This window comes from Myxine glutinosa, chromosome 5 (assembly GCF_964187855.1).
Source record: "Myxine glutinosa chromosome 5, kmMyxGlut1.1, whole genome shotgun sequence".
Classification (NCBI taxonomy): domain Eukaryota; kingdom Metazoa; phylum Chordata; class Myxini; order Myxiniformes; family Myxinidae; genus Myxine; species Myxine glutinosa.
The window spans coordinates 153,792,972-153,819,891 of NC_136265.1; the positions used below are offsets into that span (position 1 = coordinate 153,792,972).

General features: G+C 48.5%; 1 protein-coding gene across 12 annotated transcripts in view; it reads right to left on the minus strand.

Moving 5' to 3' along the window:
- LOC137416859 (phosphofurin acidic cluster sorting protein 2) overlaps positions 1-26,920 on the minus strand; it is a 984,123-nt gene that overhangs the window by 123,836 nt on the left and 833,367 nt on the right. For 4 of the 12 annotated variants that reach the window (XM_078778888.1, XM_068102517.2, XM_068102519.2 and 1 more), the window contains exons 1-2: positions 21,148-21,368; positions 6,397-6,484 (exon numbers count right to left, since the gene is read on the minus strand). In XM_078778888.1, the coding sequence (XP_078635014.1) occupies positions 6,397-6,484; positions 21,148-21,245 (186 nt within the window). In that variant the 5' untranslated portion in view covers positions 21,246-21,368. Of the gene's footprint in view, positions 1-6,396; positions 6,485-13,038; positions 13,088-21,147; positions 21,382-26,920 lie in introns of those variants that run through there. The other 8 variants (XM_078778891.1, XM_068102521.2, XM_078778890.1 and 5 more) reach the window with 7 other exon arrangements.

A 26,920-nucleotide genomic window follows, 5' to 3' on the forward strand; every position in this document is an offset into this window, starting at 1 on the left:
CAGGATTTGGGACTCGAGACAAATAACTTGTCTGATCCAAGAACATTTCCAAAATTTTATGTCCCATAGTAATGCCCGTTCCCACCAGGAGCATAATATGATATCAGTGTACTGCTGGCAATATGCCACGTTTGTTGGTGAAGATTGCATTACTACAGGATTAGTCCAGGAAAGGGATGCCAGCGCAGTAGAAGGGGAGGGGACGAAGGGGCAAACGAGGAATGGAGGCAGGGGGAAGGGCAGAATTTATTTAAGGACAAAAATAAATGAAGAACACCATATCCTTTATTGATTTAAGGTAGGAAGAAATTCTGGATATAAACAGCAAGTTACAAATTGAAGTGGAGGCCTCAAATCGGATTAAGTGGCGGTATAGGAATTGCACATACAGCAGTTTCAGAAAGTATTCGCACCCCTTGACTTTTTCACATTTTGTTGTGTTACAGCCTGAATTTAAATTGGATTAAATAGAGGTTTTTTTTCACTGATCAACACATAATACCCTATAATGTCAGTGGAATTAAAAAAATTTTTTTTTTACAAAATAATTAAAAATGCAATACAGAAATATCTAATTTAAATAAGTATGCAACCCCCTGAGTCAATACTTTGTGGAAGCGCCTTTGGCAGAGATTGCAGCTTTGAGTCTTCTTGGGTATCTCTGTAGCAGCTTTGCACATCTGGATTTGATGAGTTTCTCCCATGCTTCCTTGCAGATTTGCTCAAGCTTTGGCAAGTTGGATGGGGAGCATTGGTGAACAGCAATCTTCAAGTCTTTCCACAGACTTTCAATGGGATTCATGTCTCGGCTTTGGCTGAGCCAATCAAGGACTGTCACATTATTGTACTGAAGCCATTCCAGTGTTGCTTTGACTGTATGTTTGCTTTTAAACAGTCGCTAATGCTCTTTAGAACACTAAATTAAGAAATTTGGAGGAATCCCAACACCCGTGAAGTAAGGTTTACTTACAGAATTGAACAAAGATCTACTGTACTCTATATAACCCACAAATGTTGGGTTAATAACATGGCCCTTTCTGCCGCTACCGTGGCATTTTTCGTAGCGAACTTTTGAAACTCGCTCCTGCTGTTTGATACGAAACTGAAAGGGAGAAGCTCGGGTTGTGCTCCTTTACCAAGCAGCTAGCCAGCGCTTGCCAAGCCAGCCATTCCTTAACGGTTTTGAATGGAGTGCTTGCTCAAATGCTTCAACCACTTGGCGATCACTCCACAATAAACTTGGTAAATGAACACAAACAAAATGTTATCGAGATCCGACCATAGATCGACTGTAATAATACCCCAAAGAGGAATGACCTTTTTCCACTCTCGTAGTGGGCGGGTGTACTAGTGACGAAAATACGGAAACCTCCATTACAAAAATACAGAGTCCGTTCAAAAATAGAGTTCCATGCTATACGGAAGGAGTTTCACCCATGCACAGATACTCGATCCATGGATTGTCCCTCCAAACTCATCGTAAAACTTTCAATTCATCCCAGTCATGATGTCTGCCTTTGTTTGTCAGAATTATGGATCACGAGAAGTCCATGAGTCTGCAGAGAAAACTAACAATGTAAGACCATTCATGCTTCACAGTCTGTACCTGTTGCACATACCACACCCTTTCCCTCCCAAGCCCCTTGTGCTTCCTGCTCCACCTCACCCTGCTGCAGATCCCGCTCTCAATCCTGCCGCTGTAGATCACGCTCTCCATCCCAACGCCATAGGTCCCCCACTCACCATCCTGCCACCGTAGGTTCTGCTCCCCATCCCGCCACTACAAGTGCCGTTCCCCTTACAGTCGCTATGGGTAACGCTCCCCCACAAGAATCCCCCACTTCATGTCACGATCTCCCTCCCCCACCCCAAATTCCACACTCTACCTGCTACTCATCTCCTCTTCCCACCTCCCTTGCAGTGTGGTCCACCAATATCCGTAGTCTCCGTTTTAAGATTCCCGACGTCTCCATTCATTTTGCTGCTGCTCCGGTGATTGTAAAGTTCAACAGAATCATTTCTCTCGCAGGATGTTGCCTTTCTCTGTGTCTCTCCATGGCTATTTTGTTCTCCGCTTTGCCAGCACCTCACCAACCACACCACGTCCCCCTGCCCCATACTGCTGAAGCAGTGTTGCTGTGTATGTCAAGAACTCCACTAATCATTGTATCCTCACTAACCCCTCAAAGCTCTCTTAAATGAGCAACCTCCTAAAGTTTGTCTGTGTGGTATGCCATCCACCCAACGATGACGACTCACTATATACACCTCTATTTCCAAAAACATGGATCAACTTACAATCACCCAGGCCAACTCTGTTTCTCATCTGCACCAATTTCAACTGTAACCATGCCAGCTGGCTGGGTGTTGGCTCGGCAACAACCAACCATGGCATTGCAGCAAAGGCCTTCTGTGACTCAGTGGGTTTGACTCAATGTGTAAACTTCCCAACCCGAATTTCTACTATTGGTATGTCCTTCCTCCTGTACCGAGTAATAACTAACTTTCAATCCAATCTCTCCAGTTTCTCTTCTGCCCCTATTCACTCTTTTGATTACTTTATTGGCAAAACCCATACCTCTCTGGCTATTGTAAGGGAAGAACCTCAATGAGGCAATATATGGCTGTTTGCACAGGCCAACTGGCAGAGATTTCAATCTGTCTTCTCACAAAATAATTGGACCAACATCTCCACAGTACCTTATGTTGATTCCACATGGGAATACTTTCACTAAAGCTTTCTCTCAAGCTCCAACTCACCCTGCCGAGGGTCCCGCCCCATCTGTGGTTTTCCTGTCCATCCTCGAGACCGTGGTAGGTAAAGTCTTATGGGGAGGTGGTGGTAGTCAAGCAGCTTGCTTTCGCAGCATGGAAAGCTAACCCAACTGAAGGTAACTTTGATTATTTGTGTTTGCAACAAGTGTTTGCCCATCCTGAAGCAAGCCAGAAAATATCATCTTACAAATCCTAAGGCCAAACTCTCCAACCAGAATCCATCCTCCATGTCATGGTGGCACCCTGTCAAGTCTGTCTCTGGTGTATGCTAACCCTCCATCCATCCCTCACCTCAAAAGGTTGTACAATACTGCAAACTCTGTCCAAGATGTCAGAATGTCTAAATTCTGTCTTTGCCTCCAAATATTGTGTACCCCAACTTATCCTGTTTCGTCCCCCTCTTACTCAGACATATCCACTGTTTACGGGACTCAATATGCTCACCAGAGAATTCTGTCCGGCCTTTACCCTGCTTCGGCGACGGGCCAGATGGCATCAGTGCACATTTTCACAAATCCTGCTTTCCCATTCTTTAACCCCCTTTATCTGCCATATTCATTGTGTCCTTCCCTATGGAACCCTTATCTCCCCTCTCTCGGAGGATGGAGTTCCACAAAGCAGTGTTTTGGGACTAGTCTGTCCCTCATCAATATTTTTGACCTCTCTGATGCTCCGGAAAAACCTCCCTTCCTTTAGACAGACCACTGGACAGACAAAAGTTCGTTCGTTCTCTCTTTCGTTTCTCTCTCTCTCTCTTTCGTCTCTCTCTCTTTCGTCTCTCTCTCTTTCGTCTCTCTCTCTTTCGTCTCTCTCTCTTTCGTCTCTCTCTCTTTCGTCTCTCTCTCTTTCGTCTCTCTCTCTTTCGTCTCTCTCTCTCTCGTCTCTCTCTCTCTCTCTCTCTTTCGTCTCTCTCTCTCTCTCTTTCGTCTCTCTCTCTCTCTCTTTCGTCTCTCTCTCTCTCTCTCTTTCGTCTCTCTCTCTCTCTCTCTCTCTCTCTTTCGTCTCTCTCTCTCTCTCTCTTTCGTCTCTCTCTCTCTCTCTCTTTCGTCTCTCTCTCTCTCTCTTTCGTCTCTCTCTCTCTCTCTTTCGTCTCTCTCTCTCTCTCTTTCGTCTCTCTCTCTCTCTCTCTCTCTCTTTCGTCTCTCTCTCTCTTTCGTCTCTCTCTCTCTTTCGTCTCTCTCTCTCTTTCGTCTCTCTCTCTCTTTCGTCTCTCTCTCTCTCTTTCGTCTCTCTCTCTCTCTCTTTCTTTCGTCTCTCTCTCTCTCTCTCTCTTTCGTCTCTCTCTCTCTCTCTCTCTTTCGTCTCTCTCTCTCTCTCTCTTTCGTCTCTCTCTCTCTCTCTCTCTCTCTTTCGTCTCTCTCTCTCTCTCTTTCGTCTCTCTCTCTCTCTCTCTCTCTCTCTTTCTTTCGTCTCTCTCTCTCTCTCTCTTCTTTCGTCTCTCTCTCTCTCTCTTTCGTCTCTCTCTCTCTCTCTTTCGTCTCTCTCTCTCTCTTTCGTCTCTCTCTCTCTCTCTTTCGTCTCTCTCTCTCTCTCTCTCTCTCTCTCTCTCTTCGTCTCTCTCTCTCTCTCTCTTTCGTCTCTCTCTCTCTCTCTTTCGTCTCTCTCTCTCTCGTCTCTCTCTCTCTCTCTCTTTCGTCTCTCTCTCTCTCTCTCTCTCTCTCTCTCTCTCTCTCTCTCTCTCTCTCTCTCTCTCTCTCTCTCTCTCTCTCTCTCTTCGTCTCTCTCTCTCTCTTTCGTCTCTCTCTCTCTCTCTCTTTCGTCTCTCTCTCTCTCTCTCTTTCGTCTCTCTCTCTCTCGTCTCTCTCTCTCTCTCTCTCTCTCTCTTTCGTCTCTCTCGTCTCTCTCTCTCTCTCGTCTCTCTCTCTCGTCTCTCTCTCGTCTCTCTCTCTCTCTCTCTCTCTCTCGTCTCTCTCTCTCTCTCTCTCTCTCTCTCTCTCATAAAATATGGGAATTATTTGACTTTGGTCTGATAAATAAAACATGTCCTTCAATGCTGGAAAAGCTCAGTCTCACCCTATCACTGACCAAAGATCATCAAGCAAACCCATCTACACATTTCGTTGGTCATCCTTTGGAATAGATTCAGTCTCTTGAAGTTCCAGGTGTCATCCATGACCTTTCCTGGGCAAACAACATTACAAAGCTGAACCCCTCAGCCAGCCGCAGACTGTGCATCCTCCGTCGATCCAAGCCTTTCCTTGGAAAACCAGAGCTACTTGTAGTCTTCAAGGCCCTTGCTCAATGGACTATTGTATTTTTAACTATGTTTTGGCACCCGAGCGTCATAACTCTCTTGGATTTTGTGGAATCTAAATCCCTCAACATTATTGGAATCGCCTGTGATGAGGTCGAAGCATAAGTTCTGTTGCTCTCACATTGCAGGCAGGTTGGCAGTCTCTGGATTTTCTACTGTATTCTGCAAAATTGCTCCCTCTTCTCTCATCATCAGACCCTCCCCATCAACACCAGGATGCACACATTTTTCAGTAAGCCCCTTCTGGTTAAACTTCCAAAATAGAGACTGAATGCACACATTAACACTTTTATTCCCTTGATGTTTGTGCCACTGCCAGTTTTACCTTGCTCTCCCATGACCCTTGCTCCTGTTAAGAATAAATACCTATTAACAGTGTCAGTAAACAGTGGTCCAAAATGTGAACAAACATTGGCTGAATACACGGCAGGACAGTGCCGCTCCCAAAAATACTTTTTTTAATTCACTTAGGAGCACTTACATGTAACATGAATGCGAAATGCAAACATATTTTACACTATAAATATAATCACAATACAAGGAAACACATCACTTGGACAATGGATGTTATTTAGCCCAACATGCCTACACTTTATCTATGTACGTCGGTAACCTTCTATGTGAGATTATGGATATGCAGCACCAGCTTTGGCGAGATCAGATTATCGACTGCATTTCTGTTGATGGCTGAACAGGCCGATTATGGAAAGGCAGCCTGCCACAAGTGTCGTATCTGAGATTGTCATTTGCAGGGAACGTGGGATGATCTATGCTGTGGCCTGCTTATGGCGCGAGTGTCTGCTACGGATTTGCTGAAAACACCCGTCATCATGGTGGCACTCCCCTACCCACAGCTGATGTCACTATTTGTTTCTGTTATCAGCTACTGTTTCCCACTTGTCATGAACAAGTGTTGAAGGCTTTCATATCCCTTTGACTACATCATCGTTAAAACGGAGCATTGGCACGGAGCAACTTTTTGAGATCTCCTATTCACAGACAGACAGACTAACAAACAGACAACAGACAGGGGTGAAAACATAATCTCCATCCACCTTTGGTGGCAGAGGTAAAAATGGAAATGGGGCATGGAACATGTTTCTTGTCAGGTGACACGTGTCTTGTTTTGTCAGGCTGTACATAAAATATAAAACTGTAAAAGTTATACAGTACACAATCTACACAAGACAATATACCATGCGCATATCACCAACTTGTCTTAAATAACTTGGGATATGGCCCGGAGAAGAAAAGGTTGACAGATAGGCAGACAAAGGTCTGGGGGGTAAAAGAAAAAAATTAAAAAATTGAATACAATCAAGTACAAAGTTTTTTTTTTTTTTTTTTTTTTTTTTTCCCCCCCTCACCTGGAGTTTAACAGCAATGACCACAGAACCGAGTTCTTTGTCCAAGTCTGTGAGCACCATCAGCTTTGTTAGGGTCATGGTGAACATCCTGAAAAAGATGAGAAAATAAATAATGAGGAATATATCAGCCTAGCTAAGCATGGAAGCACAAACAAGAGTGACGTAATTACTGCTAATTAGGAAAATCACAAGCAGGTGTTACGATTTGCTCAGCATCTGGCCTGACACCTCTCAGCTGCCCACACAGGCAATTTATCTGTTTGTATGAATCCCAGACAATTTGCTTCACCGTTGCTGAAATTGATCTAATTCACCGCAAAATCGAGTGTGTCACGTGGGATTCACCTGCACATAACTTCAATGTTGTCAAACAACTAGCAAAGTTGGGCATGTCCTACAAAAGTAAATCGACAGCAACTGAACCAAAGGTCTTGCCACACAAGTGCTTGTCACGACATTGACAAGATAGTTATGTACATTTGACATCCCCTTTCAAGTCAGGACGAGCCAAGTGCTTTAGTGAAGCTGTCAGCTTCTCAATCATAAAAAAAAAAAAACTAGAGTGGGCGTCAATGACGCACCATCGCAAATCCCCACGCTTCCAACCTAAAGCAAAGATGAAAGAGGGCAAAATGTTCCACCACAAATAAAGCAATATCAATTTTTGGATAAAAAAAATGTTTACCCCCCGTTTTGCCACCTGTGACCCTAAGTCCCCACCGCTGAGTGTACCTGGGTTCAAATCCAAAAATGTCATTACATATTTAATGCGTCTCCCGAAGGTTGATTGCATGTACAAAAATCCATTTTAAAACGTTTTAAAATGTGCCCGTAATTGCATCTTTTGTTGTTTGACCTTTTGACCCTGCTTCAGGGGCGGGACCAAAAATGGCACTACTCTTGTACCTTCGTACCATGTGGTGATCATAACCACAAAATTTGGTGAATTTCTGCCCCACCGTTTAGGAGGAGATAGCGTGACGGACACATGGGCAGACAGATGGAGCCAATTACAATATCGCACAGTTTTTTTTGTTTTTTTTTAAAGCGTGGGGATATATATATATAGAGCATGGGGAATGCATTAGGTGGACAAGGTGGATACAAAGGAAACTCTCGGGAGTGAAAACTGGAAATTTAGAAGCAGGAGGGATTGTGATGGGGTGGAGGTTATCGAGGGCAGAAAAGATCATAGTTTTGGATAAGGGACGATCGAAGATGGTGGTGAACAGCTGTCATGAAGACCTGGAGAGAAGAATGTGATTGAAGAGAACGTGGAAGCTGGTTTCACAGGTGGAGAAAAAAGAGCAATGAATGACTGGAGGTGAGCAGTGATCTTCGACCGAGGTATTTTCACCAGAAGGGGGTTGATGGTGGATCGTGTGTGTCCTGCAGAAACCTGGAGGAGAGGGGGTGATAGACCCATAGACACAGATTCATTGTGGGAGATTGGATTAATTTTGAAGGCTTTGACTTCCAAGGCATCAAGCTGAGCAAGGTGTGAGGCAGAGGAGCCAGCGGAGAGGGGAGATCAGTACTCCATCTGGCTGCCGATGAAAACCTTGTAGGAGGACAAGAGTTCATGTGTACCAAGGAAGGACTTTGTATGACGGAGGATGCCCAGTCAGCAGCTGGCATTGGAGGCCGACTTTGAAATGTAGTTTGCCCAAGAAAGATCATGGCTGATCGTGAAGCCCAGAAGTTTGAATGGATGAACTTCCTTAGGAGGATTGGTAAGAAAGTAGATCGGAGTGTTTGCCTTAAGAGTCCTTTCAGAGAGAGTGACAGTGAGATTTGTCAGGATTGAAAGACATATTCCAAGTGTTTGACTAGATTGCGATTTTGTCAAGGTCTGAGGAGACGGAAGAGTTTGCAGCCTGCCTGTCTGGAGGATGAGGGATTTCACGGCAGAGGCTGGCGTCATCAGAAAATATATAAAGAGGATTATCCAGAGAATCGGAGAGATCACTTATGAAGATCAGGAATAGGACTGGGCTAAGAACACTGCTTTGGAGGCACTCCAGCCTTGACAGGGAGAGGAGATGAAAAGGATTTCATCGAGTGCCACATGTTGGCAATGACAGTAGAGGAAGTCAGTAATCGATACATGAAGTTGACCTCGGATGCCATTGGCAGAGAGTTTGGAGAGTCAGGCGGGAAACCAAACTATATTGAAAGCTCGAGATACGTGCAGAGCATGCCCGATATGTCTGACATTGAGGGCCTTCATCCATTGTTGTTGAGTAGAAGCAGCATGTCCAATGTGGAGAGGCCTGTTCTGAAACCAAAATTGTTGATCTGAGATGAGGTCATTGGAGAAAAGGAATGATTTTATGTCAACTGTGATGATGGATTTCATGACCTTGCTGATGATTGGAAGCTGATGAATCTGTCGTTAAAGAGGTCAGTTTTTGGCAATTAATTTATCAGTCTTGTAAGATTTGAAATTAATTGCATGCAAATCAACAAAAGTTATGTTGAGTTTGTGAACATATACCCACACACGATTTTAGTAGGTTTCTCACACTTACCCTAAAGAAAGAAAAAAATAATAACAACTTGTCAATGGATTTGTCCCCCCATTGGAAGAAGATCCTCTCGTGTTCAGGCCGGTTGGTGCTCCTATGGTTGGCAGCGAGTGTCCCAGAAGCATTGTCGGAAAGAGAGTGGCAATCAGATGTGTGGGAAAATTGCATGCTCAGTCAGGGTTGCCCAGATAGCTCAGATGGCAGAGCACTGGTACGGTTTTCCGGAGGACCTGGGTTTCATTCCAGGTCGGGGCATGTAATTTTCCCACATATATCAATTATATATATTTATATATGGAATTATATATATATATATATTTATTTACATATGGAATTATATATATTTATATATGGATGGACTGAAGGAAAAGATGAACAAGTGGAAGGAATGTATGGAGACAAAAGGTCTGAAGGTGAATATAGGAAAGACGAAGGTGATGGCAAGTGGTAAAGCATGTGGTGAGGTGGAAAGAACTGGGAAGTGGCCATGTGCTGTGTGCAGGAAGGGTGTCGGAGTGAACTCCATTCAATGTCCAATGTGCGCTGAGTGGGTTCATCAAAAATGTAGTGGTCTGAGAGGGTCATTAACCAGTGTGGCAGCTACATTCAAATGTAAGGTGTGCACAGAGGGAGCTGCAGATGGAGGAAATATTGAGTTGGATCTTGGAGACGGCGTGAAGCTGGAAGGTGTGAAAACATTTTGCTACCTCGGAGACATGCAGAATGGAGAAGGTGGATCAGACTCGGCAACGGTTGCTGGAGTGAGATGTGCATGGAAGAAGTTTCGGGAACTGAGTGGCGTGCTGATGAGGAGGGGAGTGTCGTTGAAGCTGAAGGGAAAGGTGTATGCTGCATGTGTGAGAAGTGTTATGATTTATGGGAGCGAGACATGGGTCATGAATGTAGAGCAGCAACGAAGGCTGGAAAGGGTGGAAATGCGAATGGTTTGATGGATGTGCGGAGTATCGTTGAGAGAGAGGAAGACAAATGATGAATTGCGAAAGATGATGGGAATAGAGCCTGTGATTGATGCTGTGAAGAGGAACAGGTTGAGATGGTTTGGTCATGTGTTGAGGAAGGACGAAAGTGACTGGTTGAGAAGAGTGATGGAAATGAATGTAGAAGGAAGTAGAGGACGGGGAAGACCGAGAAAGACTTGGCTAAAGATGGTGGAGGAAGAAATGTGGGCAAGGGGGTTAACAAGGAGAGATGCAGAAAATAGGGCAAAATGGAGAAGATTGTCATGGGGACCGCAAGGCTAACCCCCGCTCTAGCAGGGAAAATGGCCTTAAAATGCATGTTGTTGTTGATGTGTGTATATGTATATATATATATATATATGTATATATGTATATTTATATATATATATATACACACATACACATACACATACACATACACATAGATATATATACAGTCACGTGAAAAAGTAAGTACACCCCATGTAAAGTTTTGACTTTTTCAACATACAGCTATTTGATCTTCATTTCGACAATATGGATAGATAAAGGTGATATAATATAACAAATATCATGAAACATTTACATTTTGTAGTCCATTGTATAATTTAAATGAACATAAATGTATATTTCGCATGTGGAAAAAGTAAGTACACCCTTGGCTCCAATCGGTGGTATTGCCCCTTGGCAAAAACAACCTCAAGTAGGTGTTTCTTATAACTGTCTACCAGTCTCTGACATCGACTGGGAGAAATTTTTGCCCACTCCATGCAGAATTATTTCAGCTGTGTGATGTTTGAGGGGTTTCTTGCATGCACAGCTCGTTTCAAATCCCCCCACAACATCTCGATGGGATTTAGATCCGGGCTTTGACTTGGCCATTCCAGAACCCTCCATTTCTTTCTTTTCAGCCATTCCTTGGTGGATTTACTGGTATCTTTAGGGTCATTGTCATGTTGCAAGGTCCACCTTCGGTTGAGCTTCAACTTTCCGACAGATGGCCTCACATTATCCTCAAGCACCCTCTGGTACAATGAAGAATTCATAGTGGATTCTATGATGGTGAGCTGCCCAGGCCCTGATGCAGCAAAGCTGCCCCAAACCATAATATTTCCACCACCATGCTTTACAGTTGGTATCAGGTTCTTGTGGTCAAATGCTGTCTTTGGTTTTCGCCAAACATGTCTTCTGGTACTGTGGCCAAATAGCTCTATCTTTGACTCATCTGTCCAGAGTACATTGTTCCAGAAGTGCTGGTCTTTGCCTCGGTGTTCATTGGCAAATTTTAGTCTTGCCCTGATGTTCTTTCTGGACAGCAAAGGTTTCCTCCTGGCACACCTCCCATGTAGATCAAATTTGTGCAGCCTCTTTCTAATGGTAGACTCGTGCACTTTGGCATCAACAGTGGCGAGAGCTACCTGTTGGTCCCGTGATGACATTCTGGGGTTCTTCGAGACTTTTCAGCATCTTGCGGTCTGCTCTCGGGCTGAACTTGCTGGGGCGGTCTGGCCTGAACAAGTTGGCAGTTGCTTGGAATCTTCTCCACTTGTAGATGATCTTCCGGACAGTCGAATGATTGATTTCAAATTGTTTGGAGATCTTTTTAAATCCCTTCCCAGACTCGTAGGCATCTATAACCTTCTTTCTGAAGGCCTCAGAGATCTCTTTTGATCTAGGCATGGTGACGCCACACACTTCAACAAAGAGCAAACCAAACGGAATGTCTGAGGTTTAAATAAGACAAGTTCCTCCAAGATCCTCTCTAACGATGTTCTAATCATTTGCACCTGAGCTGGTGCACCTGATTCGAATTTTAGGTATTTGAAGTAGTGATAAATGTAGGGGTGTACTTACTTTTTCCACATGCGAAATTTGCATTTATGTTTATTTAAATTATACAATGGACTACAAAATGTAAATGTTTCATGATATTTGTTATATTATATCACCTTTATCTATCAATATTGTTGAAATGAAGATCAAATAGCTGTATGTTGAAATATGTTGAAAAAGTCAACTTTACATGGGGTGTACTTACTTTTTCACATGACTGTACACATATATACACACACATACACACACATATATACACATATATATACACATACACAATCATGTCCAAGGTCGTATACAGAGTTATTTGTATGGCAGGATTTGTGTGCAGTGACATCACTGCTCACACATGAATGCACATGGTCACAGACTCCACGGGATCCTCAGAGGATGATAATGGAATGTAAGTGCTCAAGTTCAGACAATGCCAGCAATTTCTCCGGGCTGAAACATGGCAGTTGAAACGAAAAGAAACATCTGATGCCCAATTAAAGATTTAAAACCACAATTCAAGGCAGTTTAATATTTATGTGCAATTAGACATTTTGAATAAAACATCAGCAAAATGGAAGTGGATGATAAAAAAAGAGCAAGCACAATTCCCAAAGCTTTAGAAGCCCTACAAACGTCCTTCAATTCCTTGAAATGAAAGAATGGGGGCAATGTAAGTCAGAATTCCAGAGGAATTATTTTCAGGAGTAGAATTGAGGGGAAGGGGGCATTGGAAAGAGCCTCTTAATCTGCTACTTCTCCAGCAAGGAGCAAAAGGGAAAAAGAAAAAAAAGTTGGGTTTGTGCAAACAATCCCGGAATGTGATGGGTCATCAGGAAATTGGGCGCATGCAGTTTCTGGGGAGACTGACCCGAAACACAAGAAACCTGGCACCCAATGCCAGCATATAACTGCTCGCATGCAATTCGATCTTTGTATGAAGTGCCATATCAATTTGTGAATTTTCTTTTAAGTTCTTGTTGAATCTGCCACTGAAGGTGGATGGAGGTTATGTTTTCACCTCTGTTTGTCTGTCTGTCTGTCTGTCTGTTTGTGAGCAGCATATCTCAAAAAGTTGTGGACGGATTCGGAGGAGATTTGGCAGAGATGTAGCGTATGTGACAAGAATGAAATGATTAGATTTTGGTGAAGATCCGGATTCGGATCCGGCTACTAGAATTTTAAAGTGATTCTTCACCATTGGGAGATAGGGCCAAAGACGACATACAGCAGGATATCTTAAAAAGTTGGGGACGGATGATTTTGATTAAATGTGATTCTTTATTGTGATTTTCTGGTCTACTCTGGGATACAAAACGTAAACTGTTCACCTGACAGAGGTATGCTCTCTACTGAGTGCCGTTCTAGTTCGCCATGCATCTGTGGTGGGGGCATGGGGAGGTATTAAAAGTGAGAGGAGGGGGGGGGGGGGGGCAACAGATACTGTATGAAATGAAACAATGAAAGAGGAGGATTACGAGGTCCATGTTCTGCCGTCCTCCTCCCAATCATCAACAACATCCAAAGCACCATCTCGACTACTGGCTGAGCTTTACAATAAGCATCCTTTCATATTTTTTTTTTCTCTTTTTACCCCATGTTTGTCTGTCTGTCTCCTTCATGTGAGCAGAACATCTCCAAAAGTTATGGATTCGGACGAAACTTTGTGTATAGGTTGGGTGTGTGACAAGGATGAATTGATTCAATTTTGGTGAAGATCTGGATGCGATAATTTATTAATATTGTAAGTGTTTTTGTCCAATTGAGAGATTGGTTTAAAGGTCCAATATATCAGCAGGATTGGGATCCCGGCCTATCAGCGGGATAAAAAAAAAAAACTATTCAACCTGGCGGATGTATAATGCACTCCACCAAGCGGTGGTGGTTTGTGTGCACCCTGTGGATCATTTTCTGGGAGCACGGCTGCCAGTGATGCACAGCCTCTCTATAACCAGTTACCTGATACTCATTTTGCCGACCTCGGAAGGATGATAGGCTGAGTCAACCTACCTAGTGTTAATTCAACGGCTTGACAGGGGCTCAAACTCAAGGCCCGAAGATCTCAAGACAACCACCTTATCCGTTCAGCCAATACCAGGCTTGCTCTATCAAGTGTCGTTCTGAAGGAGCTGCGCTCCAACGCGAGTCGAAAGAAGTGACGCGACCAAAGACGGAATTCGTCCGAGTTGCTTTATTGAAACAAAACAGCTCAGGTATTCTGACAAAAGCCCGTTTATCGGGCAGCAATATATATATACACATTTATGTCGGGAAGTTTGCCCGGCAAAAGCTATACCGGGCATGCCCGGGTGTCAAGGGCGAGCCTTGGAAAGGCGAGTCTGGACCTGCCCGGGCGTGTTTGGCTGCGGCCTGGCAAGTCGAGGCTGGGCGTGCCCGGGCGCTCTGGAAAGGCGATAGCGGGCATGCCCGGACGCTCTGGGCGAGCCCTGGAAAGGCGATAGCGGGCATGCCCGGACGCTCTGGGCGAGCCCTGGAAAGGCGATAGCGGGCATGCCCGGATGCTCTGGGCGAGCCCTGGAAAGGCGAGAGCGGGCATGCCCGGGAGGTTCGGGCGTGCCCGGGAACAGTGAGTCCGGGCATGCCCGGGAGAGGCGCGTCTGGCCCTGTTCTGGCCGGTGCAAGGCGATTGTGTGCATCCAGCGGTAACCGCTACAGTTCTACTTTTAAACATTATAGAGCTCACAATGGAGCTTGCACGTAAATTGCATGCATAACAAAGACATTAGAGACAATGGACAAACATATTCAGCACAAATGGGATTTGAACCCGAGTTCCCCACAACATTGATTCCAAAATGACCTAAGTGTTAATAAGGGGTTAATTATTCATTCGTTATCTTAAATTAAGGTTTGTGAACTCCATAATTAACACTCGTAATCATTCTCCGTCATCATTTTGTAACCTCCCTGCGCCATCATACATGTTCCACAGGAACATGGCGAATAAACGTGTACAACTCCCACACACCGTGTTCAAGGTGTCCGTTAACACGGACCACTGAATGGATGGACCGAATGGTTTTACTTCCTGGGTTACGTTTAAATTAATGACTGCCTTGCGCTCGTCCAGGAATGCAAGGAGAGACACGAGAACCTTATATCTTTTAAAACAAACGGGGTTGATTTCCTGAATAACAAAGCCAGGGGAAGACTGAATCTGACGACAAGATGGCAGGGAAGAGAAAATAAAAAAATAACGATATGCAATGACGTAAAAACAACTCTAAAGAAACCTAAGGCATCTCACGCCAGATTCAATCACAGACTGGGGAGGGGAACAAAAACCATATGGGCCTCAGCCCTGCTGTGGTATTGAAGGAGCAAGCAGTCAAGAACCATGAGACGATGAAGCAGGCGATGAGGTAGACGAGGCAGGACATCGAACAGACAAACGGGCAACGAATATAGACGACAAAGCATGAACAGGCAGCAGGCAGATGAAACGGGAAGCAAGGCGAAGGCAGGACGATGAAGCCGGCACGACAGGCAGATCAACCATTTCTCTGAAACGATCTTACACTCCCCAGAGCCTGCTTTCAAAATTGTCTCTCCTCAGGTGAATTTACATCTCTGGCATGATTCCAATTCTCCTCCGAATCTCTCCTCCAAGCGCTATTTTCCATCGTCCCTCAGAGTCCACCGAACCCATGAGACTCTTACATAATGTCAACTGTCCTCCCTCCCATGAGAGTCCCAAAAACCAGCCCCTTTGGTGGTGACAAAACTCCTCCCTTCTCTCTCCAAAGCCACACCTTCACTTTAAGCATTTACTATTTATTACAACGCACCACCCCCTCCTCTTCCTCCACCACCCCTTTGTTATGGTGCACATTCAAACAGACAATTCTTAAGTTACGTATCCCTGCCTATTACATTGAGATTGGCTATCTACCCACACACAGACCATACTACTCTATATATTTCTAACTGCACTAAGGTCATTTCTACCCAAACTCCCTCAACCCCAAATATATATATATATATATATATATATATATATATATATATATATATATATATATATATATAATATATATATATATAATATATATATATATATATATATATATATATATATATATAATATATATATATATATATATATATATTGTAACGGTTTTTGAGAAGTGTAACAATTTTGGAGGAAGTGTAACGAATGTGAAAACGTTACAATGTGAACGTTACAAAAGTATGGTAACACCCTGGTAATGTAAATAATGGTCGCAGCCGTCCTCCTAGTTAATTCCATGAAACTTACACGCAGGCCACGATATAGCTTTTTAAATAGTGTATTTCCTTATTCTATGTAGGCTAAATATGTGTTTCCCACTAGATTGACTTTGCATTGTATCAAATGAAATAAGCGTAGGCCCTTTCAATTCCCCAATCATCTCCGCTCTCCAAGGTTCCTTTCAAAAGCGGTGCGAGTGGTGTTCAATCCCGCAAGCCGCCATTGCCCATGTGCTAATCTCGGAGAAGAAAGGCGTGTCTCCACCTCGTCATAGAGGGGAGGAGTGAGCCAGAGGGTCGCATGGCCAATCAGCACCGCGGTGAGCGACCCGGTAGGCGTGCCCTCGCAGCCGGCGGCTTGATTCCGCCCCGAGTTATAAAAGCGACTGGAAGGGACTGCTTCACCAGATGACCTGGGAGATGAGCGAAGAGGCGACACCAAGAGGAGCGGTGAGATGCGAAACGCTCCAAGCCAAAGAGGAGAGGTACTCGGAAAGGAAACCAGCTTTGGAGAGACGCGCTGAAAGGAGGGAGACGGCTCCACCAGAAGGAGAGGAGCAGGTGTGCCCGAGCCAGCGCGTGACGTCTAAAGCATCGGCAGCGGATACGCGACGAAGGGTTTTCCCGCCAAAAACCGCGAGGAATTGAGAGCTGCTGCCTCCGACCCTGCCTCCCTCTCCAGCAATACACCTCAAGCCCTACCTGCCTGCAATATCCCCCGTGTAAGTGTGAACGTCGTCTGTCCTACTCGTTGTCTTGGGGTTAAGTAAATTGAATAGTGTAAGTTAACGATTCGCTGTGTGACTGCTTCTTCCATCCATTGCTTGTGTGTGTATAATAAATCTGTTCTTCCTCCGTACTCTGTCTTCTTCTTCTCTTTTCCTTCTCTTTCGGTCGCTTTAGAGGTTTCCCGATTGAATATCTGTGGGGCGATCTGGTCAACGTCGGGTGGAATCGGGCTAATCGGGGAGTAACTGTTCGGACGCGGTAATACCAACCGCTCAGTAAAATAACATCAAAACCGCGTCCGCAACAATATATATATATATATATATATATTGTTACAGATCTCGGTTTCGGCACTCCCCTTACCGAGGGGGGTTTAATCCCCTCGTCTTTTAAGCTGGCCGTCCGAGTCCTGGAACTATCTCGCCACTTCCAGTCAGCGCTGAATAGGGTAGTAGGCCAATTATTCCTATGACCTAAGTACCAGCGCCTTCCGGTAAGTGAGGAAATGAGCCCCGCCCGAGCCGCGACTAATACACGCTGAGCGAAGCGAGCCACAACTCAGGCCGGTAACAAGAGACTAAACCCGATTATAAAGCTTTGGCCAAATCGTGCCACAGGTATTCAATCGAAAGAAAAGACTAAAGCGATCGGGGAAGAATGAAACCAAAAGGGTAAGAAATAAGACATTTATTAATTATTTACAAAACCAAAGAAACCAAAGGAGAAACGAAAGCAATATACAGAAGAAGAAGAAGACACAGGGCAAGCCTTAAAACAGTCTTAATTATCAACGCCCAGACAGAACAAACAGACTTACACGAAAGGGGAATAGCAGGCAGGAATCACTGGAAGAAGGAGAAGGTCCAGGTGAGACAACAGGGCTGGAAGGTTCGGCAGGGTACAGCAAGGAGGTCCGCTCCAGGTCCACGCTCCGGGCTGGAAGTGAGCAGCCGGCGGCAGGTACACGTAGTCGTCTCACGTGGTAGGGCTTTTTGAAGCAGCTTGTCAGAGCTCTGCGCAGCTTCGTCTCTCTCTGCCTTCTTCGTCCAACTCTCTTCCAACTCATACCTTCTCCTTCCACCTCATCCAACTCCACTCAACTCAACTCTCTCAACTTCTCGGTTCGGCTGGATCACTCATCTCCCTAAGCAGTCCCCCGCCCTCGCCTTTATAGCTTGTGGCCGTATCAAGCCGCCGGTTCCGAGGGCATGCCTACCGGTTGGCTCACCGCGGTGCTGGTTGGCCGGTAATGGCTTGCTGACTCCACCTCCGATGACGAGCCGACTTGCCACACCTTGTTCTGGTGGCTCCTCCCCCTTCTTTCCCGGCCCGACCGCATGGCCAATGGCGGCTGGTGGGGAGTTAGAACACCACTTGCACCGCTTTTGAAGGGAAGTTTGGGCCTACTCTTATTTGATTAATGCAACGCAGATTCAACTACTGGGAACAGATCCTTAACTGAAACACATAATAATGAAATAACTACGGAGAGGTCCTATGGTTCGCTACGTGTCGTTCATGTGATCTTTAACCAGCCAATTGATGTGGATATTTACAGGGGGACATTTATAAGGGATACATTTACTAAAATTTACTAGTGAAGGTTCTAAAAACCATAACAATATATACAGTTTTTGGAGGACCCTGGGGAAACGTATTACAACACATAAGAGATCTCTAGTTTAGCTATCTGTAGTAATTTTGTCTAACCAAATAACCTCTCCCCTTGGCAAGGCGAATGTGTTGAGTTTGTGTCGAAATATTGAAACCCCTCTGCGATTCTTCTTCTAAATCCACCTCCTCGTCGTCTCTCTCCAGCACATTCACAACACGCAAACATTACACTCAACATCGCATATGACATTGAAAAACCACCATACAAATCAAATGCACAAGAAATATAGCACAATATGATATATATCAGATCCAGCCTAATGTGGAGGGAGCGGGCGGGTAGGAGGGGGAAGGAGTGGGCAGGTAGGGGGGGGGGGGGGAAGGAGCAAGTGGAGAAAGAGCAGTGTGTGCGCGTGCACACAGGATTGTGATGACAGGCTCAGTTAGTAGGTCCAGCAGGATCAGCCCTGGCAGCCCTGCTGATTGATGACCTGAACGTCCCAAATTAATCAAGATGGGGCTAACTCTGCCAGGTGGACAGTGGTTAAGAAACAAGGTTTGGCTAGGTGGTATCAATGTGGGATCAATAGTGCGGTGGGGAGTGGTGTTGAGGGAGAGGTTGGTGGAGATGATGCAGAGAAGGAGGTCGGAAGTGTTGTGTGTACAAGAGGACAGATGGAAAGGAGACAGAGTGAGGCAGTTGTTAGGCGGATACAAGCTCTTGGAAGGGGTAATGAGGATGGAATGGGTAATGGCATGGGAATAATAGTATCAGAAGAAAACAGCAAGCAGATGGTCAGAGTAGAAAGATGGGAGGGATGGATAGTTATGGCTTGGAAAGGTTTTTGTGTATGTGTGACACACACCACCACGTGAGCAAAAACTGTTTTTGGTCCTTTCACTCAATGGTGAAGGATCACTTAAAAAATTCTCGGATCCATAGCTGGATCCGGATCTTGTAACGCATCTTCACCAAAAACTTATCATTTCATCCTTGTTGCATACCCAACTTATCCACCAAATTTCGTCCGAATCCGTCCACAACATTGAGGTATCCTGTTCACTGCCAGACAAAGACAGACTGATAAACAGACTGATAGACAGGGGTGAAAACATAACCTCCGTCCACATTCGGTGGCGGAGGTAATGTTTGAATATTATGATCCTCGGAGGCATAAAATAAGAAAGCAACAGGATTTGTCGAAACATTGCGTTCAGTACAATGCTCACATAATGTTGACCTTGTATGAAAAACCGATGGCCTGATAAAGGAGAAATGGATCGTTGGGTTTTCGCAGACCTTTGAGTGTGGGTAGTAATAAGTTTAAGCATATTTTTAGAGGAAATAAACAAGTCAAAATTTCCCACATCGTTTTTGTTTTTGGACTAGCTTGCAACCACACCAGATGACTATCTCCAGCAAACCCACAGATTTAAGCAGAGCAAACCACGCTGTCTGGCTGTCACAGTGTGGGCTGTATGGACACACCGAAAATGCTAAAATCAGGCCCATATGTTACAACACAGCAAGAAATATGACTCTTAAATGCATCAAATATTGACCAGGGATAATGGGCTATCCACATATTACGTACGAAGCGGAAGAAAGGAAAGGTTGGGGGGTTTATGGGATCTACCCATATTACATATTTAATGCCGGTGTGCCAAGTTCAAATCCTTTTACACTGTAATTCGTCCATCGTCTACGACCATCTTTGCAATTGATGCAAGACACGGGCTGACGTTTCGTAAAAATGTCTTCATCCGGGTTGTTAATGCACACAAGGTACAATGTGAGCCTGAAGACACTTAAAGTGCGAAAGAGGCAAAAATCCCAATACTCGACACCAATAATGCTGCAAGTATTTTCTTTATTAAAAAGTGAATGAAAGGCAACGTTTGACCTTGCCTCATGAACACCCGAGGAGATAAACATGAAAACCACGTCAGCCTCACAATGTGCCAAATGTTTTCATAAAAGACAGCCCATTGTAAGTCGGTTTCAGAATGATAAACTGTTCTTCCTCTTTGTCTCCAAGTTGGATTTCAATGGGCTGTGGACCAAACTGCACAGCTGCAAGGTAGCTTTATGTACAAACCAATCACCTACTTTGTCCGTTTGGCTCAGCATAAGCCTCAATCAAACGAGTAAAAAAGCCTTAACCAAACACACACACACAAATACCAACACACCAGCATGCACAAACACACTAAAAACACGCACACACACACCAACACACCAGCATGCACAAACACACCAACACACACACAAACACCAACACAAACACCAACACACACCAACACACACACAAACACCAACACACACACCAAACAAACACCAACACCAACACACACACACGTTATATATCCAAAGTATGGATGTAAACCTTACAACAGTTTACAGTGATGTACGTGGTACAAACACGAACAAACGTGTATATCAAGCAGAACACGTGAAGGTGACGTCATTACCAAACCAAAATGCAATGTGACCTGTTGGAAGTCAAACAGGTGGTCGGTTTAAACCTTTGCCTGGAAGCTTTCAACAGACACTTTAAACGTTTACAATGCAGAATGTGAACCCACAAACATCGTAGACGTGAATAAACACGTGAGTAGCCAAAGTTACACGTTTTCCCTTAAAAAATGGAAATATAAATCAAACTATAATATCGTAATGATGAACGGTATGTACCTACCGTACGTACCTGGTGCAGGTGAAACGCATCGCGTATATGCGAGATTAATATTCAAATGATGGTTGTTTATCACGAGTGAACAGTTCTCAGTTACCTTGTTTTATCATTCCAAGGTGAAACAGAGTTCGAAATTTAAACTGCACATACCTGGGAACACAGCTTGGAGATGAGCTGTCTACCTCCAAGCTAGCAAAGAGCTTCATCGGCACAACCTGGCTTCCCACAGTACGCCTGCACTCGGCCATCGTGACAGGACAAACTCCACCCAACACTACCTAGTCGCTTTCACTCACTCTTTCTCTTCGTATTATATTCTCTCGCTCTCACTCCTCTTTCTCTTCCAACCCTTGACATAGTAACTCCGCCTTACTTTCCAAACGTACTCCGCCCCTTAATCGACCTCTTCTTCTTCTTATAGGTCCGACCACCCATGTTTTGCGTCCATGCGTCATCACGTAACGAAACGCTGCCATTACGCTACCAACTCCTCAGCAAATGTTGCATAATCATAGCTACTTAATATATTATCTGGAGCATATGATTATCGTGAAATAACGATACATTAATTTATATGCTGGTATTTATATAAAGCCGCGATTTTAATAGTGCATATAATTTATAAAGCAATATTAAAGCATTATACATTATAAAACGCCTCATTTTAATGAATTCAATACATTAAAGCGCGGCGTTACGCGCGCTGCTTGCGAGCAAGGAGGAAGTGGACAAGCTGTAACTTATAAGCGTCTTTATTTCAGGAGCTCACTGTAACACTAGCGCGCTCCGGGCTGCGCGCCCTGTGTATATCCTCAGGCCACGCCTACCCCTCGGGCGTCGCCGCCGCCCACTTGGTGCGCGGAATGATGTCACCACGCCAGTGGGCTTTCGTGTCCGCCACACGCGCCCCCCCAGAATTCCCGCGCACCTGGAGGGCCAGTTTGCGGGGCAGACGGATGACCCGGCCGAAGCGCCCCCTGGCGATCGGCGGCGGCCGGGGTGCAGAGATGCCAGGTGGGATGCCCCTGGCTGCCCCTGGGATGGGTGCAGGACCGGGGGGCGGCGTGGCGGTGGGGCTGGGCGGTGCCGGGGGTCTGCCCGCAGGGGGGCGGCCCCGACGCGGGGGTCGGGCCACTGGCGGTGGATGATCCACGTCGAGGTGGGCCGGCTTGAGGCGGTCTACAGAAACGCGGTCAGGAGTACCGCCGATGTCCAGGGTGAAGTGCTTCGCCCCGGTCTCCAGCACGCGGAAAGGCCCGTCGTACGGGGGCCGCAGTGGTGTCCGGTGGGCATCGTGGCGGACGAAGACGTACTCCGCCGTGCGAAGCTCCGGGGCGACGTGCGTCGGTGGGTGCCCGTGGCATGCCGTTGGCACAGGGGCGAACCTCTGGGTGGTCTCTTGCAGAGCGGAGCGCTGCTGTGCCGCGGACCATGGTGCCGTGGAGTCGGGGAGGAACTCGCCCGGCACCCGCAGCGGTTGCCCAAAGACCAACTCCGCCGCGGATGCGCGCAGGTCCTCCTTGGGCGCCGTCCGGAGGCCCAGCAGGACCCAGGGGAGCCTGTCGACCCAGCCGCCGTCGCGGAGGGTGGCCCGGAGCGCGGCCTTCAATGAGCGGTGAAATCGCTCACACAGGCCGTTAGCCTGGGGGTGGTAGGCCGTGGTTCGGTGCAGCCGGACCCCGAGCCCCTGCGCGACCGCCCCCCAGAGCTCCGAGGTGAACTGGGGGCCGCGGTCGGACGAGATGTCTGAGGGGGCGCCAAACCGGGCGACCCAGGTGGCGATGAAAGCCTGCGCGACGTCCGCCGCCGTCGTCGACGCCAAGGGCACGGCCTCCGGCCACCGGGTGGTGCGGTCCACCATGGTGAGGACGTGGGTGAAACCCCGCGAGGGGGGCAGAGGTCCCACCAGGTCCACGTGGACGTGGTGAAACCGGCGTTCCGGCACCGTGAACGGGGCCAACGGGGCCTGGGTGTGCCGGTGCACCTTGGCGCGCTGGCACGCGAGGCACGTCCTGGCCCAGCCGCGGACGGCTTTCCGGAGGCCATGCCAGACGAATTTGTCGGCGATCAACCTTTGGGAGGCCCTCGCGCCCGGGTGGGACAGGCCGTGGATGGCGTCAAACACCTGGCGCTGCCAGCCCGCGGGCACGATGGGGCGAGGCCGCCCGAGGGAGACGTCGCACAAGAGGGCCGTACCCGCACCGTCGATCGGCACCTCGGTGATGCGGAGGCCCGTGATGGCGGTCCGCAAGGCCTGGACGTCGGGGTCAGCGGCCTGGTCCGCTGCCATCCGGGCATAGTCGATGCCGAGGTGGACTGCGTGGGCGACGGCCCGGGAAAGGCAATCCGCCACCGGGTTGTCCTTCCCCGCGACATGCCGGATGTCCGTCGTGTACTCGGACACGGCCGAGAGGTGACGCTGCTGCCGGGCCGACCACGGCTCGGTGACCTTGCCCATCGCGAAGATCAGCGGCTTGTGGTCGACGAAGGCCGTGAACGCACAGCCCTCGAGCAGATGGCGGAAGTGCCTGCCCGCCAAGTGAAGCCCGAGCAACTCGCGGTCGAAGGTACTGTAACGGCGTTCGGGCGGGCGAAGCTGCCGGCTAAAGAACGCCAGCGGTTGCCAAGCTCCACGCACCCATTGCTCGTGCACCGCGCCCACCGCGTAGTCCGAGGCGTCGGTGGTGAGGGCGATCGGTGCATCGGGCGCCGGGTGCGCGAGCATGGTGGCGTTAGCCAAGGCGAGCTTCGCGCCCGTGAACGCCGTGTCCATCTGCTCGGTCCAGGTAACGTCGCCTTTGCCCGGCTTACCTCGGAGAGCTTCGTGCAGGGGGCGCAGGAGCTGGGCGATACGGGGCAGGAACCGATGGTAAAAGTTCACCATGCCCAGGAACTCCTGCAGCCCTCTGATCGTGCGGGGGCGCAGAAACCCCTACACCGCCTCCACCTTGGCCGGCAGGGGGACGGCTCCGTGCCTGGTGACACGGTGCCCCAGAAAATCGATTACGGCGACGCCGAACCGGCACTTTGCGGGGTTCACAATCAGGCCATGCTGGCCCAGGCGTTCGAAGAGCGTGCGGAGGTGGCGTAGGTGCTCTTCGCGGGACGCGCTGGCGACGAGGATATCGTCCAGGTAGACGTAGATAAAATCCAAGTCACGCAGGACGCTGTCCATCAGTCGCTGGAACGCCTGAGCCGCATTCTTCAGACCGAAGGGCATCCGCGGGAACTCGAAGAGTCTGAATGGCATGATGACCGCCGTCTTCGGGACGTCCTCCGGCCTGACGGGGACCTGATGGTAGCCGCGTATGAGGTCCACCTTTGAGAAGAAGGACATGCCCGCCAAACGGGCGGAAAAGTCCTGAATGTGGGGGACGGGGTAGCGGTCGGGAGTGGTGGCGTCATTGAGACGGCGATATTCCCCGCACCGTCGCCATCCCCCACCGGGCTTCGGCACGATGTGCAGCGGCGACGCCCAAGCGCTCTCCGAGCGCCGAACGATGCCGAGTCGCTCCAGGGTAGCGAACTCCGCTTTTGCCACCGCCAGCTTCGTCGGCTCGAGGCGGCGTGCCCGGGCGTAGACCGGTGGCCCGACGGTGGGGATGTGATGGGCCACCCCGTGCTTGACGGCCCCCACCGAGAAGGTGGGCCGCGTGAGGGCCGGGAAGCCGGCGAGGAGGCGGGTGAATGCATCCGCTGCCGGAAGCGTACAGATCAACGTGGCCGGAACCGAACCGTTCGGCAAGCCGCTTGGCAAGCCGCTCGGCGAGCCGCTCGTTGAGCTGCTCGACGAGCTGGGCAGCGCACAAGCGAGCGAGCTGAACGTCTCGGCCTGGACAAGACGTCTGCGCTTTACGTCGACCAGGAGCCCATTAGCGCACAGGAAGTCCGCGCCAAGCAGTGCCATGAGCACGTCGGCGGTGACAAACGTCCATCGGAAAACCTGCCCTCCGAACCGCAGAGAGAGGCAGCGTTTTCCGTACGTACGGATGGGCGTCCCGTTCGCGGCAAGCAGCGCGGGGCCCCCGCCCGGGGCATGCTTGTCTGACGTACCGGCAGGATCGACACTCACCTGCGCTCCCGTGTGTCGCACAGGTAACGGCGCCCGGATAAGGTGTCCGTTATGAACAGCAGGCTGCTCGAACGGCCGGCGCTCATCGCCACTATTGAGCGCCGGCCCGTGCGTTTCCCGACCTGTTGAAGGAGCATGGCGGATGACCATGGCGGATGACACTGCCGAGCCTCATGGCCGAACTTGGCGTGGAACCAGCACCAGGTGGTGGAGCTGGAGGAGCGCGGCTGTCTCCGCCAGGCCGGTGGAGTTGGCGGGTTTCCCCGCGGTGGCGGTTTTCGCCGCGGCGGTGGGCGGGGCATGGCGGCGGTCACGAGGTGCATATCAGCATGCTGCGTATGCTGTGTAAGCTGATGCTGTGGATCAGCATCATCAGCAGCATCAGCCTCGAGGTCCGTGACGGCCGCAAAGTACCTGTCCGCCTCGGCTGCCAATGCTCGGGGTTCCGTTAGCACGGTCACGGCCAACGTGAGGCGAACCTGCGCTGGAAGTTGGCGACGGAAAAGCGCCCGGAATAGAGAACCGCGGGCTTCGTCGCCCAACAGTGACAGCATATGGTCCATTCGGACCGACGGGCGCGTGTCGCCGAGCTCGGGGAGATCCAGGAGGCGGTCGGCCCGTGCGTCGTCCGTGAGGCCGAACGTGGCTAGGAGTAGCCGCTTGAGTGCCTCGTACTTGTGGCCGTCTGGTGGGTGGCGAAGGACGGACACAACTCGAGCGGCCGTGCCGGGCCCGAGGGAGGCGACGACGTGGCAGTAGCGCGTGTCGTCGCCGGTGAGGTGCCGCAGCTGAAATTGGGCTTCGGCTTGGACGAACCAGACTTCGGCCTGGGCCTCCCAAAATTCGGGAAGTTTGATGAAGTTGGCCATGGCAATGGCGTCGTGTGTGGAAGGATCGCTCCGGCAGATCCAACGTCGAGGGTCACCAGTAAAGCGCCGCGTTACTCGCGCTGCTTGCGAGCAAGGAGGAAGCGGACAAGCGGTAACTTATAAGCGTCTTTATTTCAGGAGCTCACTGTAACACTAGCGTGCTCCGGGCTGCGCGCCCTGTGTATATCCTCAGGCCACGCCTACCCCTCGGGCGTCGCCGCCGCCCACTTGGTGCGCGGAATGATGTCACCACGCCAGTGGGCTTTCGTGTCCGCCACAACATACTGAAATGTACATATTTTGTTCTGGTCTTATGGAATATGTCCTATAATAATCATATATCAAGTGTGAATCATTAATAATCTTCTTCTTTAACTGCCACAGCAATTATTCCCACGTTCTTGTGGGGTTGGTGAACCGTGGGAGGCTTGGTCGAAGTCTTTCATGAACCGGATGGCCAGGCGTGACGTTCGATTGAGGACACCGTAGGAATTTTGAATTTGTTCAGGGTGCCGGCGATATCTCGCCTACCCTTCGTGAAGCACGCCGTGGGACCTTGACCATCCAACAACGTGAATCATTGTATTAAACGAGTCAGAAAGAAACATATCGGGAAGGAATCCCCCAAAAACAACCAAACAAGGTAGGAAGGAATGACACCAAATACAACACCACTGTGGTGCGGGAGCACACACGTTGAACAAAGGTAGGCCACAACGCTTTGGTTATCATCGAGCTCTTTATTCATTGCTCACTCATCCGCACTGGAGCGCTCCGGGCTGCGCGCACGGTGTATATCCCGCGGCCACGCCTACCCCTCGGGCGTGGCCGCCGCCCACTTGATGCGTGGAATGATGCCCTCACGCCAGTGAGCTTTCGTGTCCGCCACACGCGCCCCCCCAGAATTCCCGCACACCTGGAGGGCCAGTTTGCGGGGCAACTGGATGACCCGGCCGAAGCGCCCTTTGGCGACTGGCGGCGT